Raw genomic sequence first — 22,601 nt, 5'->3', positions numbered from 1 at the left:
TGAGCAATTTTTACCAACTTTTTTTTTTCTCTTTTTTTTTAAAAAATAAAACAAAAAAAATTCTCTCTTTTTTTTCAAAATTTCGGCAGAGTTTCAGTATATTTTGGACATCGGTTTTTCAAAAACAAGCAATTATCTCTGTTAGCCCTTACGTTGACTCTCCTTCTCTGAATTTTCCCCTATAAGCCGGTCAATATGCAAATCTGAAGCAAATGAATGCACAAGTAGCAAGTAGGATGCATCAGGATGATCTTTTCATTTTGGGCATACCTGTCCTAGACAGACCCAACCCCTGTGTTGAGTCTCCAAAGTCAAATGCACATTATGCAGATAAGCGTTCCTACTAGGGATCCGGCATGAGGCTTTGTTATACTAGGTTTAAAACCTAGGTTTATTGTTCTAGACCTGGCTTACCCGAGCGGACAACTCGAGCCGAGGGGGGGCTGCGTACCGGTAACCAAAAGATCATCCGGCTTTGCAACTTGTCCGAACCTCGTTCTATTTGGGATATGACACTAACAGAAAGAAGTCACGCCAGTATGCACTCCTCAGGAGAGAGAAGAGAGGGGTTTCGTAGCAGTTTATATATACAATTCAGATAATATCAAGGCGGTAAAAAGCAACATTTAGCACATTAGGTCCAAACATGTAAATAAAATCAGATAATAAATAAAGCCAAATATAATGATTATTCTAAGCTCGAATTCTTGAACCCTGAACCAGAGATTTTGGGTTCGATCCCCAGCAGAGTCGCCAGAGCTGTCACACCTCCTTTTTACCTACACCCCCGTAAAAGGGTATATAAGGGAGTTTTTTCCAACTTAAAGTGACAATCGAAACGGGATTATTTTATTCAAAATTCAGAATTGCCACTTGGGAAAATTTATGGTGTCCCAATTCACCGGTTCAAATCCCGAATCGAGGAAAAGATTGACTCTGTTTTATAGTCCGCGAACTCAGAAATCCGGGTAAGGAATTCTGTTAATCGGAAAAAAAGGTGTTAGGCATTCCCGGATTCCGTGGTTCTAGCACGGTCGCTCAACTGTTATAATTGGCCTATTATCTGAATTTAATACATGTTTTAGGCTATAGTGCAATTTTAAACTTTATAACCGCTTTTATTTAATTTTAAGAAAAAAAAGCAACGTCATTTAAAACACATCTTGAACCGCGTCACATAAATGCACCCGCGGCTCTCGACATATTCTATCTAACATTGTTGAGATTTAGATTTGGGTCACATAAATGCGCACCCGAGTTTAGGAAGGTAAATTATTAAAATAACGCGCCTGAAGCAACTACGCGTTTGCAACTTTGCGAGGGCCACGGAAAATTTGCTAAATGGTGTGCCTCGATTTCTGAGGGTTTATAAGAAATAATTCAATGAGGGCCATGCAATTCAAGATTTTGTTTGGCACGTCACACCTCGATTTCCAATTTTAAAAGAATATTTTAGCTAAGCTTGCGAGGGCCATAAATTATACATTCGGCTAATATGGCACATCTCAACTAATTGATTATTCCCATTGGGAAGATGTAGAGTTCTGGCTTAATCCAATTATGAAATTAATCAAATCCTAAAATTTAATCTAAGACCTAGTTATAATCATATGGTGAGGCAGTTGAAGAATTGATTACCCAAATCGGAAATAAGTTAAGCGACAGCTAAATGGGATACACAGAAGGTGCACAATACTGGGCTCGAAAGTAAGCCCATTCCTCAAACGAGGATCAATCACACACCAATGAGAAGGGAGGCTATCCCTTTTGGCCTGACATCGAGCCCCAAACATGGCAAACCATACATAAACGATAAAATTTCAAATTTTACTAATCGGCAAATGGACATCAATCGATCATAGAACCCATACACGAATGCATCATTGAGACTGTCGATTTAATAGAAGACTCCATACAAGATCTATTTAAATTGAACCTACATGTATAACATTGGAATTGAAACCAAAAAATTATTTTAACAAAGGCATTCTACTGGAAACCAAAAGATTCGAACATCAGCTTGATTTAACAGAAACCCAACACCTCTGTCATTCAGGATTCCCATATTATACTAACCTCCACATATATTTAACCCAAAACTTTGGTTTATTTGAAGAAAACAACCAACTGGTAAATGCAATGAGCAAATTACCACATGGATTCAGCATCCCTTACCAGAAGTGCCAAAAAAAACTTCATGCAAACAGATTATTTAGATCCAAACCCCTAGCATGCTCAACTTTGATTATATTAACTTCGCAATTAACAAAATGCTCATGTAATTTTGACTCACACACATATCATGGATCTAAAAATCAATTGACACTTCTTTCAATAACAAACCTAGAGATTTAAACAAATGGAAATCAGTAACTACTAAACAACAACCCCATTACAGTTTCAATATAAGACTCAAGTTTCAAAGAACAACCTCACTTTAAACATGCTAGGATAAAGAAATTGGCACAGCAAGCTAAGAAAGAAAATAAAGAAAAGGAACATCTGATAAAGGAAAACATAAATCTTCATCTTTCTTCACAATACTTCATGAACCATTTCTTTACATGCTTATGATCAGGGATATGTACCTGGAAAAAGAGAAATAGAAATAAAAGAGTGGGGAATCAGCCAAGCAACAACAGAGCAGAACCACAGCAACAGTAAAATACCCAGCAAAATTGATTTCAGACCAAGAAAGATGATGTACAGCAGTCCACAACCAGTTTCAATCGAACAGTAGCTCAGTAAACTTCAAACCAAACTTTTACAAACCCAGATTCAACCCATTTCATACCCAGATGAATCAGAATTTTGTTTCAGAAATTAAGAACCTCCAGAATCACAGAAGATGTTTTAATGGAACAGTAAATTTTATGAAGTTTTTTGCTATTTTTGATTTTTTTCTGAACTTTATGCCTTCAAAATCTGACTTCCACTCCAAGTAACAATGCCTTTATAGGCAAGACATTAGGGCAACCTAAAAGAAATCAAATTTGCATTTGAGCCGCTTTGGAATTTTTGTTTTAGCTTAAAGACCCTTAGCCAAATATCAGATTTTCATATTAATCCCCCAACCCAGCTTCTTAGAAGCTTCCTAATCTGTTACACTCAAGACTTCCTAGGCCAATTTCCTAGACAACCCCCCTCCATGACCCTGTTATTACCCCTGAACCTCAAATGGGTCATGGGTCAATGCCCCAAAGGCTCAAATCCAACTGAATGAATAAGATGAACTTAAGGCCCAAACCAAAAAGGGGTCAGAAATCTAACCAACTTAATGATGAGCAGAAAAGAGAAATATTCGAGTGATTTCAAAACTCAGAAACTAAACTAACAAGTGATGATTTTCCTTAAGCTAAAATACCAAATTGGAATTAATACTAAATTATCAGTTTATTAACAATCTAACCTAAGCTATTTATCAGAAAATTATCATAAAAACAAGAAGAAAACAGAGGATATTGGTTAAGATTTTGAAAAGAAAAACTGAAGAAATAAAACGGGAATAAATACACAAACACACACGAAAACAAACTGTCCCCAAAAGGGAAACTAGGCTCAAAACTGATTTCAGTTAGGGCATGCTAGAGAAAGAAAAAAAAAAGAAAAGGCGAGGTAGAAAAACGAACAAAAGGCGAATAAAGAAAAGAGACTTACCGATTTAAACTCGAAATCACTGGATAGTTTTGATTTAACCCCAAAATAGTGTAAATCGCCTATTCTTTGTCAAGAACACATGAATAACACCAATATGAGGTGAACCAGACTTTGAACACTCGGAGAAACATGGCAGGATGATCTTGCATGGATAAAGTTGACTTTGACCTCTAGGGCTCGAACTCTAGATTTTAAGATTCGAGAGGTTCTGGCCCTGTTCGAGGGAAACGTAGTGAGGATTCAGAAAGAGGGGAGTGAGGGGGTTTTGGGGTGTGATTTTGATGGCGTTTGGAGGTGGCGCCGCCACCCTAAAGAGGTGGAGAACGAGGGCGGCGGGTTAGGGTTAGGATGTTGTCTCTGAAGAGACAAGGTGAGGAAGACGACTGAGAGAGGGGGGTTGAGGATTTCGGACACTTTTATAGTAAATAGATGACGAGTTCCGAGCCATTGGATGATTGAAATACAATGGCTATGATTAAAGCTAAGAGAAACGGGGTTGTTTGGTTAAGTGAGGGGGGAACCAGGTATTGAGTGGGTTTTGGGCCTGGGTTGCGAGTATTTGGACGGGTACAAGGGCATTTGGTTTGGGCTTAAAGACTAGGAATTAAGCACAGCCCAAAAATCCGATCCTCTTTTGCTTTTCTTTTCTTTTCCTTTTTTTTTTTAAATTCTTTCAAATTAAAACTAAAAATAGCCTAAATTAATTCCTTAATCAAATTATGCTAACAAATTAAATTAATTAACTCTAATTAATAATTACCATAATTAATTAAAAACCAAATTAAAGGAAAACTACTAAAATTCAAAACTAAAGTTGAAAGTGAAAAAAATAAACTAATTTTTGTGATTTTCCCATTTCTATAGGACAACTAATTTGCTAATTAGTCTAACAAAATATAAAATTAAATTCTAAATGCAAATGCAACATTATTTTCTTTGCATTTTTCATTAATTAAACAAAATTAACACGCACAGACAAATACAAACAATTAACGAAAAATGCTACAAAAATCTATGAAATTGCAAATAAAGGGAGAAAATTATTTTCTTGGATCTCTGGGAGTAATTCATATAGGGCAAAAATCACGTGCTCACAGATAATAGTTGGCATGTCTTGAATAGGATTAAACATACAGTTTAGACATGCTAGGTGAAGAGGTAAGCAAGAAAGAGTGCATACATTGAACAGGATAGAATCTTAGACATGCTAGGCAAAGAAGTAAGCAAGAAATAGTGCAGAATTAAAGAATACATTGAACATGCAGATTTTAGACATGGTGAGCAAAGAAGTAGGCAAGAGTGCAAGTTGAACTCATAACTGATGAACTAGTGCAGGGATGAAAAACACATAGGGTTTGGATTCCAAAACTTAACTAAAGATATACCAGTTGAAGAAAAGGTGCAGAATACAAAGCAAATGAAGTTCCAATATCTAGTCTTGGCTTTCAGCCGGCTAGATCAGCAAGTATCATAAATAGCAGAAGAGAAAGAGAACTTTTAAAGTGTAAGGAGTAGTGATTTTTGAACGAATGTGTTCTGTCCAGAACTTAAAGTAAGAGGGGATTTATATAGTAATCAAAAACATGGCAAATAAGGTAAGAGAACAATTAAGTGGTAAATAAGGGAAGTCATACGTAAATCAGTAGGTCTTTCCCTTAATTAAGGGACAATTAAATCAACGGTAAAATCATGCTAAGTATTTAAGGAAAAGAATCAAGTAAGGTTTGGGGGTAAATGAACAACGGTTTAATTAAGGAAACAAATCAGTAATAATCAGCGGAATACAAACAAGGCAAGGGAAAGTATTCAAATTAAACCAGGAAATAAGGGATTCAGAGTAATCAAGGGTTCAGAAAGTCATGAAAGAGACAGCATGTTCAGCATATAAAATGAGGTAGAACATGAATAGTCAGGATTTCACATAGCTTTAACAAAACACATAGTTAAACGACACTGATTCACTAAGAAAGAATCAAGCATATAGAATCAGTGAAAGTGTTGAACTAAGAATTCAGTAGAAGCATATTGGGACAAGAAAAGATCACAAGAACCCATAGCAAGAACACAATCAGATGTACCAATACCCAGAAACAAAACGAAGAACCCCAAAAAATTAGGGTTTTCAGTTCAAACGGGCTAAGGTTATAGCGGACTCATAAAATTAGTCAAAATATTAAGCAAAAGATTAAACATAAAAGAACATCAAACAATTTTTAAAAAGAAATTCCAGAAACCCTAGTTTTAGGAAAAGATGAAAATCACTTGAAATCATACGATTCTTGTAAAGAATCTTAAGGTTGTTGTAAAACACACATGAAACAAACCCAAATCATCTTAGATTTGTACAGATCTAAGAGGTTTAGAAAAGAAATTAGGGTTTCGAAGAGAACCATATAGAGATGAAGAAACACACTGAGAAACCCATAGATCGTAACTAATATAGGACGATCTTACTCGGAATCTAGCTAAAGTGGCCTGAAACAGGCGAGAGAAGACCAATAGATGCAAGCCACTAGCCCTGGTCCCTTGAGGGTACTGGAGATGGCAAGAACAACATGAGAGAGGCCATTGGAGGCTTGAGAGGTGGTGAAAGGTCATCGGAGATGGCCATAGACGAGCGTCATCATTTGGAGATTAGGGTTAGGTTGAGAGAGTTTGAGAGCAGAGAGGATTTCAGGGTGGCGGGTGTATAGAAAATGATATGGTTTGGGGGTGTTTTGGGTTTATTTTAGGAATGGTTGATGGTGGACGTTGATCTTTATGATCAACGGACGGGATTAAAGGTTTTGGGGGACCGTTATTAGGGGTGTGGGCCGGGTAATTTTATTGAGTACTGGGCTGGTAATTGGGTTAGGTTGGAGTTGGATTGGGGCTAAAATTGAAATAAAATTAGGCCATATTTTAATACTATATAATTTATAAAAAATAATAAATAATTTCTGAAAAATAATTTTGTGTACTAAAATGGTTTAAAATAGTTATTTAACATTTTAAAAATATAAAATATTATTTTATGCATCAACAATGTAATTATGCATTAATAGGGCTAGTATTGCAAATATATGCAAATTAGTTTAAAATGTAAATGCAATTATAAAAATGCACTAAAATATTTAAACAATATTTTGGCATAAAATAGAGTTTAGATGACTAAATCACCACAAAAATAATTTGAAGGATAATTATTGGAAATTTTGCTAAGTAAAAAGGGAAGAAATAAATCAATTTGAAGCCTTTAAAATTATAGAAAAATTATAACAATGCTTATGCATGCTTATATATGCATATATGTATATATATATATATATATATATATATATATATATATATATATATATATATATATATATATATATATATGTGTGTGTGTGTGTGTGTGTGTGTGTGTGTGTGTGTTATAAGGGAAAATTGGGTATCAACAAACATAAACAGAAATGAAAAAGAAACAGAATTTTAATTCGAGCCCACTAAATTCACAGTGTTTCCTTAAGGAATTTAATCCCCTCCTAGTACCCAAGGTTGTGGATTATTTCCTTCCAGGATAGAACGAATTACACACTGGTGTAGTGGTACTTCAAACCCCAGTGTTTCAGCGAACACAAAGTTTGGTAGAAAATCACATTTATTGTTGGTTTGTTTGATGTTAAAAGTATGCAGAAGAAAGAGGAGAAACTCAGAAAATCGTATGAAAATTCTTAGCAGAATAGTCTTGTATTTATAGCCATAGTTGGGCTGAAATCTGAAGAGGTGCAACTCTTCAGAATGGTTGTTTATGCAAAATGGCCAAATCATAAATGCCATAACATAAATGACTATTTGCTCAACAATAAAAAAGGAAAATTGAAGAGGGTAGTTTAATTTTCAGTTGCACAACTGAAAAACGGATTGGATTTAATATTAATATTTATTTTAATATTAATATTCTGTTATTAAAACAAATATTTAATAACATTTCTGTTAATATTTTACTATTAACAAATAAATTTGGTCCAAAAAATTAATCAATCAATCATTTGACCAAATCCGAAGCCGAAGCCGAGCCGAGTGAGCGACCACGACGACGGCGCAAGGATTGCCTTCTTCTCAACTCTTTAAGAGCTAGAAGAAGAGTTATTGCTTATATACCTATAAAAAACCTCTTCCTCTTCCAATATGGGACAATGTCTCTTTGCTAAGGGGGGAAACTTAAAATTTCACTTAAAAAATTCATTTCCCTCCATTTTTCATTCACCCTATTTTAAGCATATCATATACTTAAAATCCCAACAATCCCCCACATGAATGGGGAATGGCTATATCACGGATATATGCATGAAAAACTTGTGTGATTTGCAAGCAAGGATTAATTGCATCTGTATAAGTAGGTTTCCCTTTGAACTTTCCGTAGTGAACTTATGTCGGATATACTCGGTCAATCGGTAGATTTGATATCTTTGAACCGTCAAACTTTAGGTGTATACCTAGACAACCAACCCTTACCCCGTATCAAATTTAGAAATTATTAAAAAGCCTTAATGCTTTATCCTTGGTACTGAACATTGTCTCATCACGAGAATGGACCAAAAGTTTAGTTGACAATGTTGAACTGTCATTAATGACTTTGTTTGATCTCTTTGAACCTAGATCTTGGGATCTCCAGTCTTCTAGGTAGAGTTACCGCCACTATGACTTGTTCTAGGCCACAGTCCCATTCCCCTTGATGATTTCTCAACTACCTCTTTAGTTAGGCCTTTTGTAAGTGGATCCAACACATTATCATTTGACTTTACATAATCAATCGTGATAATTCCTCTAGAGAGTAATTGCCTAACGGTTTTATGTCTTCGTCGTATATGATGAGATTTACCATTATACATAACGCTCCCAGCCCTTCCAATTGTTGTTTGACTATCGCAATGTATGCATATTGGTGCCATCGGTTTGGGCCAAAATAGAATATCATCCAAGAAATTTTGGTGCCATTCAGCTTCTTCACCGGCTTTATCTAAGGCTATGAATTCAGCCTCCATTGTAGAGCGGGCAATACAAGTTTGTTTGGACAACTTCCAAGATACCGCTCCTCCACCAATAGTGAATATATATCCACTTGTGGACTTGGAATCAGTTGATCTGGTGATCCAATTTGCATCACAATATCCCTCAATGACCGCATGATATTTACTGTAGTGCAAAGCAAAGTCCTGGGTATGTACTAAATACCCCAAAACTTGTTTCATGGCCATCCAATGAGATTGACCTGGATTGCTCGTATATCAACTCAATTTACTTATAGCACAAGCTATATCTAGTCATGTACAATTCATGATGTACATTAAGTAACCCAACACACGAGCATAATCTAATTGTGATATGCTTTGGCCTTTGTTCTTTCCTAATGCAAGATTCACGTCAACTGGAGTCTTTGCAACTTTAAAGCCCAAGTGCTTGAATTTTTTAAGTACTGTCTTAATATAATGAGATTTTGACAATGCCAGACCTTGAGAAGTCTTATGGATCTTAATTCCCAGAATTAAATCAACAACTCCTAAATCTTTCATATCAAACTTGTCAGTTAGCATGCGCTTAGTCACATTTATGTTGGCAATGTCATTACTCATTATCAGCATATCATCTACATATAAGCAAACAATGACAATGTGATTTGGAACATTTTTAATGTACACACATTTACCATATTCATTTATTTGAAAACCATTTGACAACATTGTTTGGTCAAATTTCACATGCCATTATTTGGGTGTTTGTTTTAGTCCGTAAAGGGACTTAACAAGTCTACATACCTTCTTTTCTTTACCTGAAATCACAAACCCTTCAGGTTGTTCCATGTAAATTTCTTCCTCCAACTCTCTATTTAAGAAGGATGTCTTAACATTCATTTGATGAATTTCAAGACCATAAACTGCAGCTAACGCTACTAACGTTCGTATGGAAGTAATTCTTGTAACTGGAGAGTATGTATCGAAATAGTCAAGACCTTCTCGTTGTCTATACCCTTTGACCACAAGTCTTGCCTTAAATTTATCAATAGTGCCATCATCTTTCATTTTCCTCTTAAAGATCCATTTAGAACCCAACGTTTTATTTCCAGGAGGAAGATCAACCAATTCCCATGTATGGTTGTTCAGTATGGATTCTATTTCAGTACTGACTGCCTCTTTCCAAAACAATGATTTTGAAGAAGGCATAGCTTCTTTAAATGTTTGAGGCTCATTTTCAAATAAGAAAGTCACAAAATCTGGTCCAAATGAAGTAGGCGTTCTTTGACGTTTACTACGTCTTGGATCCTCCTAATTAAGTGTACTTTCTTTTTTTTCTTCCCGAAGTCGTTTATATCCTTCACTAATCGAATCATATTCCTTTTTATACGGATATATATTTTCAAAAAACTCAACATTATCTGATTCTATAACTGTATTATTATGAATGTCGGGATTTTCAGATTTATGAACCAGAAATCAATATGCTTTACTATTAGCTACATATCCTATGAAAACACAATCAACGGTTTTCGGTCCTATTTTTACCCTTTTGGGTTTAGGAACTTGCACTTTTGCCAAACACCCCCACACTTTAAAATAATTCAAGTTGGGCTTCTTTCCTTTCCATTTTTCATATGGAGTGGATTGTGTTTTGCTATAGGGTACTCGATTTAGTATTCAGCTAGCCGTAAGAACGACTTCCCCTCACAAGTTTTGTGGCAAACCAGAACTTATCAATAAATTTGGTCCAAAAAATCAATCAATCAATCGATCATTTGACCAAATCCAAATCCAGCCAAAGTCGAAGCCGAACCGAGCGAGCGGCGGCAGCGCGACGTTTGCCTTCTTCTCAACTCTTTAAGAGATAGAAGAAGAGTAATTGCTTATATACCCATAAAAACCTCTTCATCTTCCAATATAGGACAATGTCCCTTTGCCAAGGGGGGAAACTTAAAATTTCACTTAAAAATTTCATTTCTCTCAATTTCCCGTTCACCCTATTTTAAGCATATCATATACTTAAAATCCCAATAGTTTGACCAATCCGAAGCCGAAGCTGAACCGAGCGAGCGACGGCGACGACGGCGCGGAGCTTGCCTTCTTCTCAACTCTTTAAGAGCTAGAAGAAGAGCAATTGCTTATATACCCATAAAAAACCTCTTCCTCTTCCAATATGGGACAATGTCCCTTTGCCAAGAGGAGCAACTTAAAATTTTCATTTCCCTTCATTTTCCATTCACCCTATTTTAAGCATAGCATATACTTAAAATCCCAACAGTTTGGGGTATAAGAACAATATTCTGAGGCACAATTTAGGTCACTTACTTTTGGAAATTATACTCACGAGTTTTAATTTATATCTATTGACCGTAAAAATCTTTTACATGCTCAGTGCAGTTCGAAAGGTTATATTAACATGTTAGATAACACCTTTTATTCATTACTCATTTTCTTTATGGAAAGTGAAAATAGTTGCAATCTTTAGCCTTAACAACTTGTTTGGATGGTTGTTATTCATTTTATCATGCTGTATTGTTATTCCAAAACAATGTTTGTTTTGATTGTTTTATTAAAATTGATTGTATTGTATTGTTAAATCCATTGTTCCGGAATAATGAAAAGTCTTACTTTTTGAAACAACTAATTTGGCGTGGTGGGATTGTTTTCTATTTTTCTTTCCAATTATGCTCTAACTTATTACTTCATAATTCTATTTCACCCTTTGCCTTTCTTTTTTTTTTAAAAAAAATTTTAACTCCAAATCTCCCATCTATAACCTACTTTGTCTTCGTCCCCTTTTTTCCAGAACTTTTGCCGCTTCCAACTCCAACGTAAAATTGCTAATTTTGTTAGAATTTGCATGAATTTAATTGCTTAATCTATTTACAAGACATATTTGCTGATAAAATAGTAGGGAGCGGGTTTCTTAAATTATTTTTATAGGTAATTCTTGATAAATGTAATTGATCACGCCGAACTATGCCTTATAAAAAGGACTAAGCGGTCGTTGCAAATATAATCTGATTTACAGGTCCGGAGTCGAATCCCATAAAGAACTAAGGCTCAGCTACAGCTGTTCAATATCACCAAGAAGACAAGCTTGAACAATTCCTAACTTATAGATATTAAGATTCTTGTGTTTAACTAATTAACTAACAAATTAAAATAGTAAATTAACAACTAAAGATACTAAGGGTTAGAGACAAGTTTAAGGAGGTCTAGAGTTATGATTTTTCCTATTGTCGGAATCCTTCCCTGTTACGCCTTGCAGTATTACGATGATGTTATGCCCTATTACAATACGGTGATGTTATGCTTTGCAGTATTAAGTTACGACGATGATGCACCCTGTAGTATTGTATGTTTAATTTGTCGTAAGGTAATTGACAGTAGTCCAAGTAAAAGATTATTTGGAGATTATAAGAATTATGCTATTTCAAAAGCGATGAATAAATTCGTGAAGGTGAAAAGAGAAGCAAGTCAAATAAAATAAATTTCTCATATTGGGATAAAATATGGCTCGAGCAAAAATACCCGATATTTATGGACTAGGGACATGCAAGGTACTACATGCTCATGCTAGTAAGGTGTACAAGGTATGTGAAAAGAGAGTAATATTTTAAATAAGTGAGAATAATTCTCAATTTTGCGGGTAATTGATTAATTACCGAGTAACAGGATATTACCCAGTTAACTAATAGGTGGATAAAACTTAATCAATATTCCAAGGTCACGTGGCAGCCCCCAAACCTTATGACTCTTAAGTCATTGAAGGATAGGTGGCAAGATTTTAAGCATTATTGTCATGTGGTGGCTGCACATATAAAGTATATCTTTAATTTAAGATAGATGATTAGATAAGTAACTTGAATCAAAAAAGGAATCAAAAACAAAATATTGTTCTTTCCAAATATGAATGAAACAGAACGTTATTTCCTTTCAATTCTTAAAGAACCAAGGAAATATAAAGGAATATTTCTCTTTCTAAGTTTGCTGGCTACAAATTTCATGAGGGTAAATAATAACAAAGCATTTCTATGATGAGCCAAGAACTCCAACAACTCGCTAAAGTCTGTCAAGATATTCCTGTCCGCAAAGGAATAGCAAGACATATCTCGCTGATGCCTCTAGATCCATTTCTGCTTGAAAAGCTTCCAAGACAAATGCTACACTCTAAAAAAAGTCCAAGCAAAGATCATACGAGGCTACGTAAATAGCAACGGGATTTTGCGATTCTAAGAGAGTACGGTGCAATCTTCTCCAAAAGTATTATATGGAGTATTCCCTACCCCCCAGGTATGTTAAGGCTAAGCTCTTCTTTCATTTGGCATGATCTCGTCTTTACATTCATATCCCGAAATTTACGTATATTTTGCTAGTCTCGCAAATTGCGTATATTTTTCTAGTGTTGTAAGTTATAATATTCTCCTTATCGGGACTTCATATTCAGTTGAGTATTTCCTTCTTACAGTCAAAAGAGCAGAGAAGTTTATATATATAGTATTAAAAGTATTTTCATTACCATCGAGCTATAATTGATGGGCAGGCCCCTATTAGGCAACCTCTGATCAGATAGTAAGTTATATACCGAGCCTACTATAGCCGAGCACTTATGAGCGAGCCCAGTTGGTTGATATACAGAGCCTAGTATGGCCGAGCGCGTATGAGCGAGCCCAGTTGGTCGAGATACAGAGCCTAGTATGGCCGAGCGCTTATGAGCGAGCCTACTATAGCAGAGCAGATATATATGTATACCGAGCCTTATCGGGCCGGACAACTATTTTACTTACTATATTGAGAGAATTGAGTCAGTATCAGTAGGTAAGCATATCTTCAGATTATCTTTGACTTCCAGCTACTTGCAGTTATTATATTATCAGTTCAGTTTCAACTTTCAGTATATTGCCTTACATACTCAGTACATTATTTCGTACTGACGTCCCTTTTCTGGGGGCGCTGCATTTCATGCGTGCAGGTCAGACAGACAGACGAGTAGGCCTCTTCAATAAGTGTTGCCCGAGCTCAGCTTGATCAGTAAGCTCCATGCCTTTCGGAGTTTTCGGGTCTAGAGCCTTATGTATATCTTGTATATATACGTATATATGTCATGAGTAGGTCGGATAGCTGTTCCGATCATAGTATATCCATTAGTAGAGGCTTGTAAACATATCTTGTCAGTTAGTGCAGTATGTTGGGCTTTCAGGCCTTGTATGTATATTTAGTTGGTTTGTCAGTTGTAATAAATATGACGACCTTGTTGTCCAAGCTTTATATTCATATTTAGTCAGCATTCATTGTCGTCTTGCAATGTGGCCCATGGCCAAAAGTATGACATCATATGTTCAGAGTCCCTTAGTTGCAAGTTGGTACGCAAGGGTAGGTAAGGCATTGGGTGCCGGTCTCGCTTCCCCAAGTTTGGGGTGTGAATCCTTCCCGCTACGTTTTCTATAAATTCACCTAAGTATTCTCTACCGATCATGAATGCTCTGACTGTCGTAACTCTCTCACGAGTAATTACCACAATTTACTAGACATATTCTCCCGAATTACGCTAGCCGGCGCTAAGTACGGCTCACTCGGATCGCACCCAAGGTTTCGTTATCCCTAATCCCACTTTTAAACCCTTCGTATTGATCTCTCATATACGTTAGGAGTGATGTTGTTCAACAACTACCTAAATATGCACTCTCTCCCGAGTAATACATACTAAATAGGCAAAGTCGATTGAGGGCCCTTTAATCAACAACAATAATAACGTAGTTGAACAAATAGAGAAAATACTACAACAAATCTATATTAAAATAACATAAAATCATCCTCCAATAGGTTCCATCAAAACCCTAGATAACAAATTAGCTATTCATAATAGTATGCATAACTACAATACTAGAATTCATAACCAATAATGAAAATAGGAAGAAATAAGCGAAAAACTCGTAGAAGAATTCTCCACCTTGCTTCTAGTGTGTTCTTGACTCTTTAAGTCGAATTTCCGTTCTAATGTCGGTCACCCTAGCCTCCTTAGGTCTAAATTATGTCAAAATTATGTCCCCCTTTTCAAAATAGCATTTTTACATGTATTTATACCAAGTATGGTTGGGCCCAGACGAAAACACCTTATCCCGCGCAAAATAGATCTCTGGCTCTGTAAAATTTGCACAGGCGCGCTGCATGGGACGACGCGCCACGCGGTGTGCTTGTGGAAAAGTTCAGAGAGTTGATTCTGACAGTCTGCAGGAAATTTCCATAGGCGCACCGCACCGCACCATGCGTCGCGGTAGTGGGAATTCGCGAAAATAGAAAACAAGAAAGTTGTAGCCCTTTCAAATATCTTTCCAACGATATATTGTGCAGCCCGAACAGAGTTCTTAGCAAAAAGTCGCCCAAATAAATGAAATGGGATGAATCAAATCAATAAGCTTTTTGATTGATTCAGGGCGCAGCGATATGTGCATTTTACTAGACAATGCGCCGTATATCCGCTCGATTCTTTGTTTCGTTCTTAATTATAATCCGTTCATCCCGAACACGATCCCTGCTTGATTTTTTGGGCTTTTACTCAAACTTCAAAGCTCCAAATCACTTGAATTCATTTTGTAATATCTGCATAGCTCGGAATCACTCCTGTAAGGTATAAAATACACACTTAGTGCAAAACACTAGCGATTAAAGCTCAAACTCAATTAAAGTGCAGTACATTAGAGTGTAATAAGCGACTAAAATACATAATTATCGCCTATCATCTGTAATATTAAATAATTGAGGGTACTTATCAGTTGCAGTACAGTGCGATACAGTCAAACCAAACAACAAAATGTTATTTAACAACTGCAAACAATACAATCTATCCAAACATTGTATTTATAAAACGATACAATAAAATACAATTCAACATAATAAAATACATTATAAAACGATGGGTAACAACCGTCCAAACAAGCTGTAAAAGATAGGCGCTTAGAGAAAATGACCCCTTATTTAGAAAGCCAGCCAAGGAAAATAATAAAGAGAATAATTTGCAAGAAGTCTTCAAACGTTACTTGTAATATAGAAATGAAATGGCATTGTGCTATGGTCCCTGACTCATTTATAAGCAAACAAAACACTCGTCTTTCAACTATATGACGCTTTTAAAAAATGCTCTAAGTGATGAGATTTCACATCATTTAGTAAATGAATTAGGATTGTATCGCTTTATTGTGGCTATAAGTGATTGATACACCTTCATTTTAGTAGCAATAATTCAATTTTTTCCCCACAAGTAATGTATTTGGTGTAAACAAAATATATTTTTTTTTTTCATTTTTTTTATGACAAAACTATTTTTTCATTATTTGGTTGTTTCAAATTTTAGGGCCGGCTCTAACGTTATCACAAGTAAGACTAGTGCTTTAGGCCTTCAAATTTGGAGGCCTCATTTTTTTAGAAATAATAGATTTATAGGTATTTTTAAAAAAAATAGTACTTTCAGTATAAAAGTCGAGTTAACATTTGCCTCAAAGAAAATAAGTTTTTCAAAACTATAATTGGCAAAATCTTACCTAAGATTAACAATGTCTCAAGAAAGATTAAATGGATTGACTATATTATCAATTTAAAAAAATTATTAATGAAAAATATGATCAAAAAATTATTAACAATTTTGTATCTCAAAAAGCTAGGTTAATAGACTTCAATAAAAATGTATATCATAACTTTCTTTTTAAAAGTTTAGGTCTCACATTAAACTTTGACTTTTAGCCACACATATGTTTGAGCCGTCCCTGTCACACTGATAAAAAATGTCTTAGCGGATAATATCTTACACCAAATGAGAGAAAACGAATTAAGATCGATGAACGTATATCAATTACTCTGTGACTATATTAAGAGCCTGTTTGGCCAATCTTCCGGGAGGCTAGAAGTACTTTTTTGTCAGAAAAAGTACTTTTCTGAAAATTTGATGTGTTTGGCCAAGATAGAAAAGTGCTTTTGAGCAGCACAAGAAGCAATTTTTCTACTTTTGGGAAGAAGCTACAAATTCTAGCTTCTTTTAAGAAGCATAAGCAGAAAAATTAATTATTTTAATACAAAAGTATCTTTACTATAAATTTATATTTTTCAAGTTATCCTTCATTAATTTAGCTTTTTGCTTTTCCTTTTTTGTTTCAACCATCCCTTTTTATTTATTTTATTTCCATCGTATTTTTATTTTCCTTTTCTTATTTTTCTTTGAAATAGTCTCTCCACTATAAATAGATCTCTTATGTTATATTGGATTAATTAATTATATTTTTAATTTATACTGGATGATTATATTTAGAGATATTTAAATTATTATATAGACAACAAGCAATACTAGATACCTATATTATTGCTTTGGATAACTGTATTTTATATTGCTTAAAATCTTTAATATATATTTTTACTTTATGTTTTATATTCTAATTAAATTAAAAAAATTAAATTTTTATAATAAATATGTAAATTAATTTTTCTCTTTTAAATAATATACTAATTGTAAACTCAACATTTACTATCATTTTTTGTAATTTAACATTCAAAAGTACTTTTTGAAAATTATTCAGACGTAATTTTCTTTTCAAATGTTGAAAAAAGTTCTTCTCAAATAAATTGGCCAAATACAAATTGTAACTCAAAAAAATACTTTTTTGAAAAGCACTTTTGAGCAAAAGCACTTTTCAAAATAAGTAGTTTTAGCAGCTTGGTCAAACAAGCTCTAAGTTTTACTGTCCATCTCACTTGTTTCTAACTTATATATTTAAACATTGCTCCTAAATGTTTATCACTCAAAAGTTATGAAACATCATACCATGTCTACTCCTACATTCTACTATTAGTATACTGTATAAGTTACAATTCCCCAGCATATTAACACGAGAAAATCATTTAAAAACTAAGAAATGGTAAAATATTTTTCGCAAAATATATATATCCAGTGAAAGACATTCTAGTATTTTACAACATAGCAAGCACACAATTGTAATCTATATTTCAAATGGTCTGTCCCTCACATGAAGTGAACCTGATTAAATAAAGAAGGAAAATTAAGTTAAATAGCCGTCGATCCAAAAAATAGCCGGCATATTATAGGAGTACTTGAATAGCTATATTTACTAACAGCTGTAAATATTTTTGGTCGAACAGTAGAAGTGTTAAAAGCCCAACAAAGAGACAGAATTCTTCAGCCCATACCCAATTCTTTTGTTCAAGAGTTTGGTTGTTGGGTTTGTTGATGCTTGAGGCCCATGGAATCCATGACAGGTAAATGCTCTATCCTTTTATAAAGGTTGCTGAATATATCTGAGGCATTTGCATTTATATCCGCTTTTTGTGTTACGTTTTAATTTGTACTCGCTTTGCAAAAAAATTACAAGTGTACTCGCTTTTTCGCATAACTTCAGCATACGGGGCTGAAATAGCAAAGGCAATTACGCAAAACTTCAGCATTCTAGTAGTCGGGCCTGAAGTTCAGCTCTAGAGCTGAAGTTTTTGTTTTGTAACTGGTGAACTTCAGCTCTAGAGCTGAAGTTTTTGTTTTGTTACCGGCAAAGTTTTTGTTTTGTAACCAGGGAACTTCAGCTCTAGAGCTGAAATTTTTGTCTTTGTAACTGGGGAACTTCAGCTCTAGAGCTGAAGCTTTTGTTCTATATTTGATTAACTTCTAGCATGTTTTATGCTCTCATATTTTGTGTTATCTGATCCAATCATACTAAATATATTCAGAGGCCCAAACTAAATTACTGGACAAGGTGACACACTGGTGGTCCGAAAAGAAGTCATGAGGCAGAATCATTCAAAAGCAACCCAAGTGGGAGACAGTGAAATTTTAAAGAACTTTTATTGTCTCTTGGTTTGGAATTTTTAATGTTATAATAATTCAAGTGGAAGTCCTCAGTATATTTTCTTTAGCTTCATTAATCAAAGAGAGCAATGTTGAAGTCATCGTTGTAGAAGAAGAAAGAAGAAATCGAAGGAGGAGAAGGAGGAGGAGAAATGAGGCTGAAGTTGTTTAAAAATGAGTATAAGTGAAAAGTTTTAAAAAAAATGGGTATAGGCTAAATGGGGGCGACCAAATAGGGTGCCCGTGCAATTTTTACAATATATCTCATTATATTTGTAGCGCAACTCGTTTTAAATGATTATCTAAAAGTCAATTGTTAACGACTATTGTTTGTAATATCATAGAATTTTCATTAATTTATTCTTGTGCTTGTAGAAATATATGTAAAGCATATTCTTACACTTGATATACACTTATTTAATTTTCTCTTTTGTTTATGAAATTAAAAACAGTCCTTATTGAAATGAGATTGAGGTGGGCTGGAGCCCTTGTCTTGCATGATACTACGAGCACCGCAGTGTGTTAGTTGTTTCTGCTTGATGTATAGATTGGACAAGAAGGTTTAAGTGAAGCAGGCTGCAGGTGGCTAAAAATTAAATACGTATTCCTTCTGATGGGGGAGTGATATTTGAGTATTTGACCAGTAGCAATGCGCTTCTTTCTTTTATAGCCTGTTTGATCAAGTTTCTTGAAGACTAAATAATTGACTCCCTTTTGCGGTTTGGACTATGTTGTGATCACTAGTAATTGAAAATAAAATACTTGATTAATAACTAAAAACTATGAAGACCTCTTGAATTGATTATATTTTGCTAAGCAAAAGGATTTGTTCTCCTTTTTAGTCCTATCTATTTGTTACACCAAACAAATACATACGTAAATTTCTATCACTCAATCATGGTTTACTATTATTCTCACCTCATTTAATTACTTAACCATGGTAAGTTAAAATGGTTACACCCCACCCCTCTTCGGGGTTTCACGTGGATTACTGAATAAGTGGAAAGAATAAATAAGAATTCAGCATAACTAATTGTTTAAGCTATCAAATGACCGACAAATCCATGGGAGCTCTTGTATTCAAAGTTGTCCATCATTAAAAAAAAGAGAAAAAGTATTGTCGTTAATGCGTACTTAGCATTAATTCGATTTGTCAAGTGCATACTCCTGGCAATTTAAAAGAAAAGGATGAAGACAATGGCCAAAGACGAAGTAAATCTGAGCTATAAGCTAATAAGATGCATATTTCACATTAGGCGATGCTAATGTTATCGTATGGTAAGGGAAAAAAAATCAGAAAAAGGTAGCCAAAAACTATTTAATTTGAGAACAACGTAAGTTAAACTTACCCATCATATATCAAAGCAATATAATGCTGGGTATTTAAAAATCCTTGGTAAGGAGAGCTTCCTCCCGAATTGGTACGCGGCGCGAATTCGGATATAGTCGGGCTCTAATGGGATATCGAACACCGGATGGGAACAAAAAAAAAAAGCAATATAATGCAGCCACAGAACAACACCCTTTTTGATTCCTTCTATTTTCAAGATTCATGTGAATCTATCACTAACTAAAGCAAAGTTTAGTTTCTTTTCTTTGTAGATGGTAGTTCCATCTTTCCCCAAAAGGCGCAAGATTTTGCCTTTTGTTTATTTCTCGTGAACTAAATTTTACTTTATCAAATTATGTATTCATATATAGGTTAAAAAGGACATAAAAAGGTCATTATATTCTTTTCTTTACTTTTCTACTTTTCATGGTTTCATTTTCCTCCAACAAAAAAAAGGGGATGGTAATGGCTGTTCCCGTGAACAAACCCTTCGCTTCTTATAGGGACAACGCAAATAATTGGATTATGTAATTAGATTATATTTTACTTATGACTTGGTAAGAAAGTACGGTTAATAATATTTCCCGAGACTACATATTGAACAATAAATGTCCTATAGCAGAAATGCTAATACTATTATTTTTTCAGTATTTCAATAGTAATAACCATTGTAAGTTTAATCACTCGAGTTGCTTAAAATAAAGCTACTAAATAATATGATTGTTTTTATTTATTTATTAAGTAGTTTTATTTAGGTGAACGATGATCCTGTAAATGAATAAGTAAAAAAAGAAATGAACAAGAGGGAAAAGACCTTTAGTGATATTTGAAACACACCTAACTATGTAAGGTCAAATTATAATCAATATACTCCAACTTTAAAAACAAGAAAAAACATAGATTAAATTATTTATTGTATAATTATTATATGCTCATGAAAAATCTAGTTGATTCAAGATTAATCTTCCCTTTTCTTTATCTCTCTCCTTTTCCTCACTCAAAGGCACTCATACAATAAATGCTGACTTGAGACGTATTGTCTACATACACTTCTCATATATAGGTTTCCTTCAATAGAAGATTGAATTGGAGTATAAATTGGAAGCTTAAGATACAATTGTTCTATACTTATAGTTGGTAGTTAAACTCATCTTCAAGAAAACCCTATCTCAACTCTTGCAAAACCAAATACTCATCTTTATCAAGAACAAAACACCCTCATTTTCTCCTTTTATGGCACCTAACATGGAAAACAATACTGTTGGGACAAATCACACTAACAAAAAAGTCACTCAAAAACCTCCAAAACTTCCCATGGATGGTCTACAAAGAACAATATCTGATATCTCATTTGAACTTAGCAAAGAATTAGTAATATCTGATGATCATGATAATAAAAAGCTTCCTCCTATTTCAGAAGTTGAAGATGCCAAGTGTGAGTGTTGTGGCATGTCTGAGGAATGCACACCTAACTATATTAAGAGAGTTAGGGAGAAATTCTCAGGGAAATTGATTTGTGGTTTGTGTTCTGAAGCAGTGAAGGAAGAGATGGAGAAGAATGGAGGAAAAAAATTAGAAGAAGCTTTAAATGAGCATATGAATGCATGTTCTAAGTTTAATAGATTTGGTAGGGCTTATCCTGTGCTTTTTCAAGCTGAGGCCATGAGAGAAATCTTGAAAAAGAATAGAGCTAAGTCTCTTAGCCCTAGAGATCCTATGGGTAATGGTCCAAAAAAGGGTGGGATTTCTAGGAGTTCAAGTTGTATTCCGGCCATTACCAAAGATATTGATACTCATAAAATTGTTGACTGAGCTCAACAAGGTCAAGGAGAACGTTAGTTTGCTGATACTATTACCAGTATTATAGTATCCGGAACGTGACCATGTATTTAAAGTAAAATCATGAGTCATGACTCACAAACGTTGTTTATTATATTGTCAGTGAGTATAACTTAGTTAAATCTAATTGTTCATCACTTTAATTTATACGTACCTTCAGGTTACATCCATCAAAGGAAGCTCCCCTATAGCTTTAGGATTGTAAATATGGTAGATCAACTCTGTTACGGAGGCTGGTGCTACATAGAATAACGTAACTGCTTTTTCGAGGGTGTTGTATAATCTTTCTAACCACTGGGATTCTTGTATATGTACTTCTTATAAGTGAAGTTCTTAAATTAATATTATTGGTCTATGTTTAATTAATTTCGTTTTTCCTTCATTCAAAAAGAAACTGGTGATACTACTAATTAATTTTTGGTTACCGATTCTAGTACTGTTTTACTGCATCATATTCCATAACCATCGCATAAATTGGAAACGCGTTTTGTTATCCAAGTTTGAAGTTTCCCAGGGTTTTACATTATGTTATGCTATTTAAAATTACTTCCTTAATTTTGCACATTGCTATATTATACTTTTAAAGAATCTTACAATTTGCCATCTTGATCCTCTTTTAAGGAAAAATCAAATATATATCTACCTAAAATGATAATTAATGAGAGAAAATCGGAAGATATTAGCGTTTCTTGAGCTAGAACTTAGCTCTAGCTCAATTTAACACTGTAGAGAAGTCTATCGGTTTATTCATAATAAATGATCTGCTATCAGTGGGTATTTTGGCCAGAGAATCAATCTAAAAAGTCCGATCGATTACACAGCTAAAACCTTAAAATCTAATTGACAACGCACGAATTCACCAATTGCATCGTCGATCGTGTTTAAAGTCTTTGGCCGGTCATAAGTTTACTTTGGAGTTTCAAAAGATTTAGTAATCCCCTTCTTCTTTTTT

At 34.4% G+C, this 22,601-nt stretch overlaps 1 protein-coding gene across 1 annotated transcript; it reads left to right on the top strand.

The window, feature by feature from the left end:
- The first annotated feature begins 21,055 nt into the window (after positions 1-21,055).
- Positions 21,056-21,622, top strand: LOC107794763 (uncharacterized). The gene has a single exon (XM_016617284.2). The coding sequence runs from the start codon at positions 21,056-21,058 to the stop codon at positions 21,620-21,622; it is 567 nt and encodes a 188-aa protein (XP_016472770.2).
- The last annotated feature ends 979 nt before the right edge of the window (positions 21,623-22,601 follow it).

This window comes from Nicotiana tabacum, chromosome 1, assembly GCF_000715075.1.
Source record: "Nicotiana tabacum cultivar K326 chromosome 1, ASM71507v2, whole genome shotgun sequence".
Taxonomy (NCBI): Eukaryota; Viridiplantae; Streptophyta; class Magnoliopsida; order Solanales; family Solanaceae; genus Nicotiana; species Nicotiana tabacum.
The sequence above is the reverse complement of the archived record's forward strand: the minus strand, read 5'-3'. Positions and strand labels throughout refer to the sequence as shown.

Bases quoted from the DNA above. Each gene is read 5' to 3' on its own strand.
- LOC107794763 (XM_016617284.2), top strand. From the start codon at position 21,056: ATGGAAAACAATACTGTTGGGACAAATCACACTAACAAAAAAGTCACT.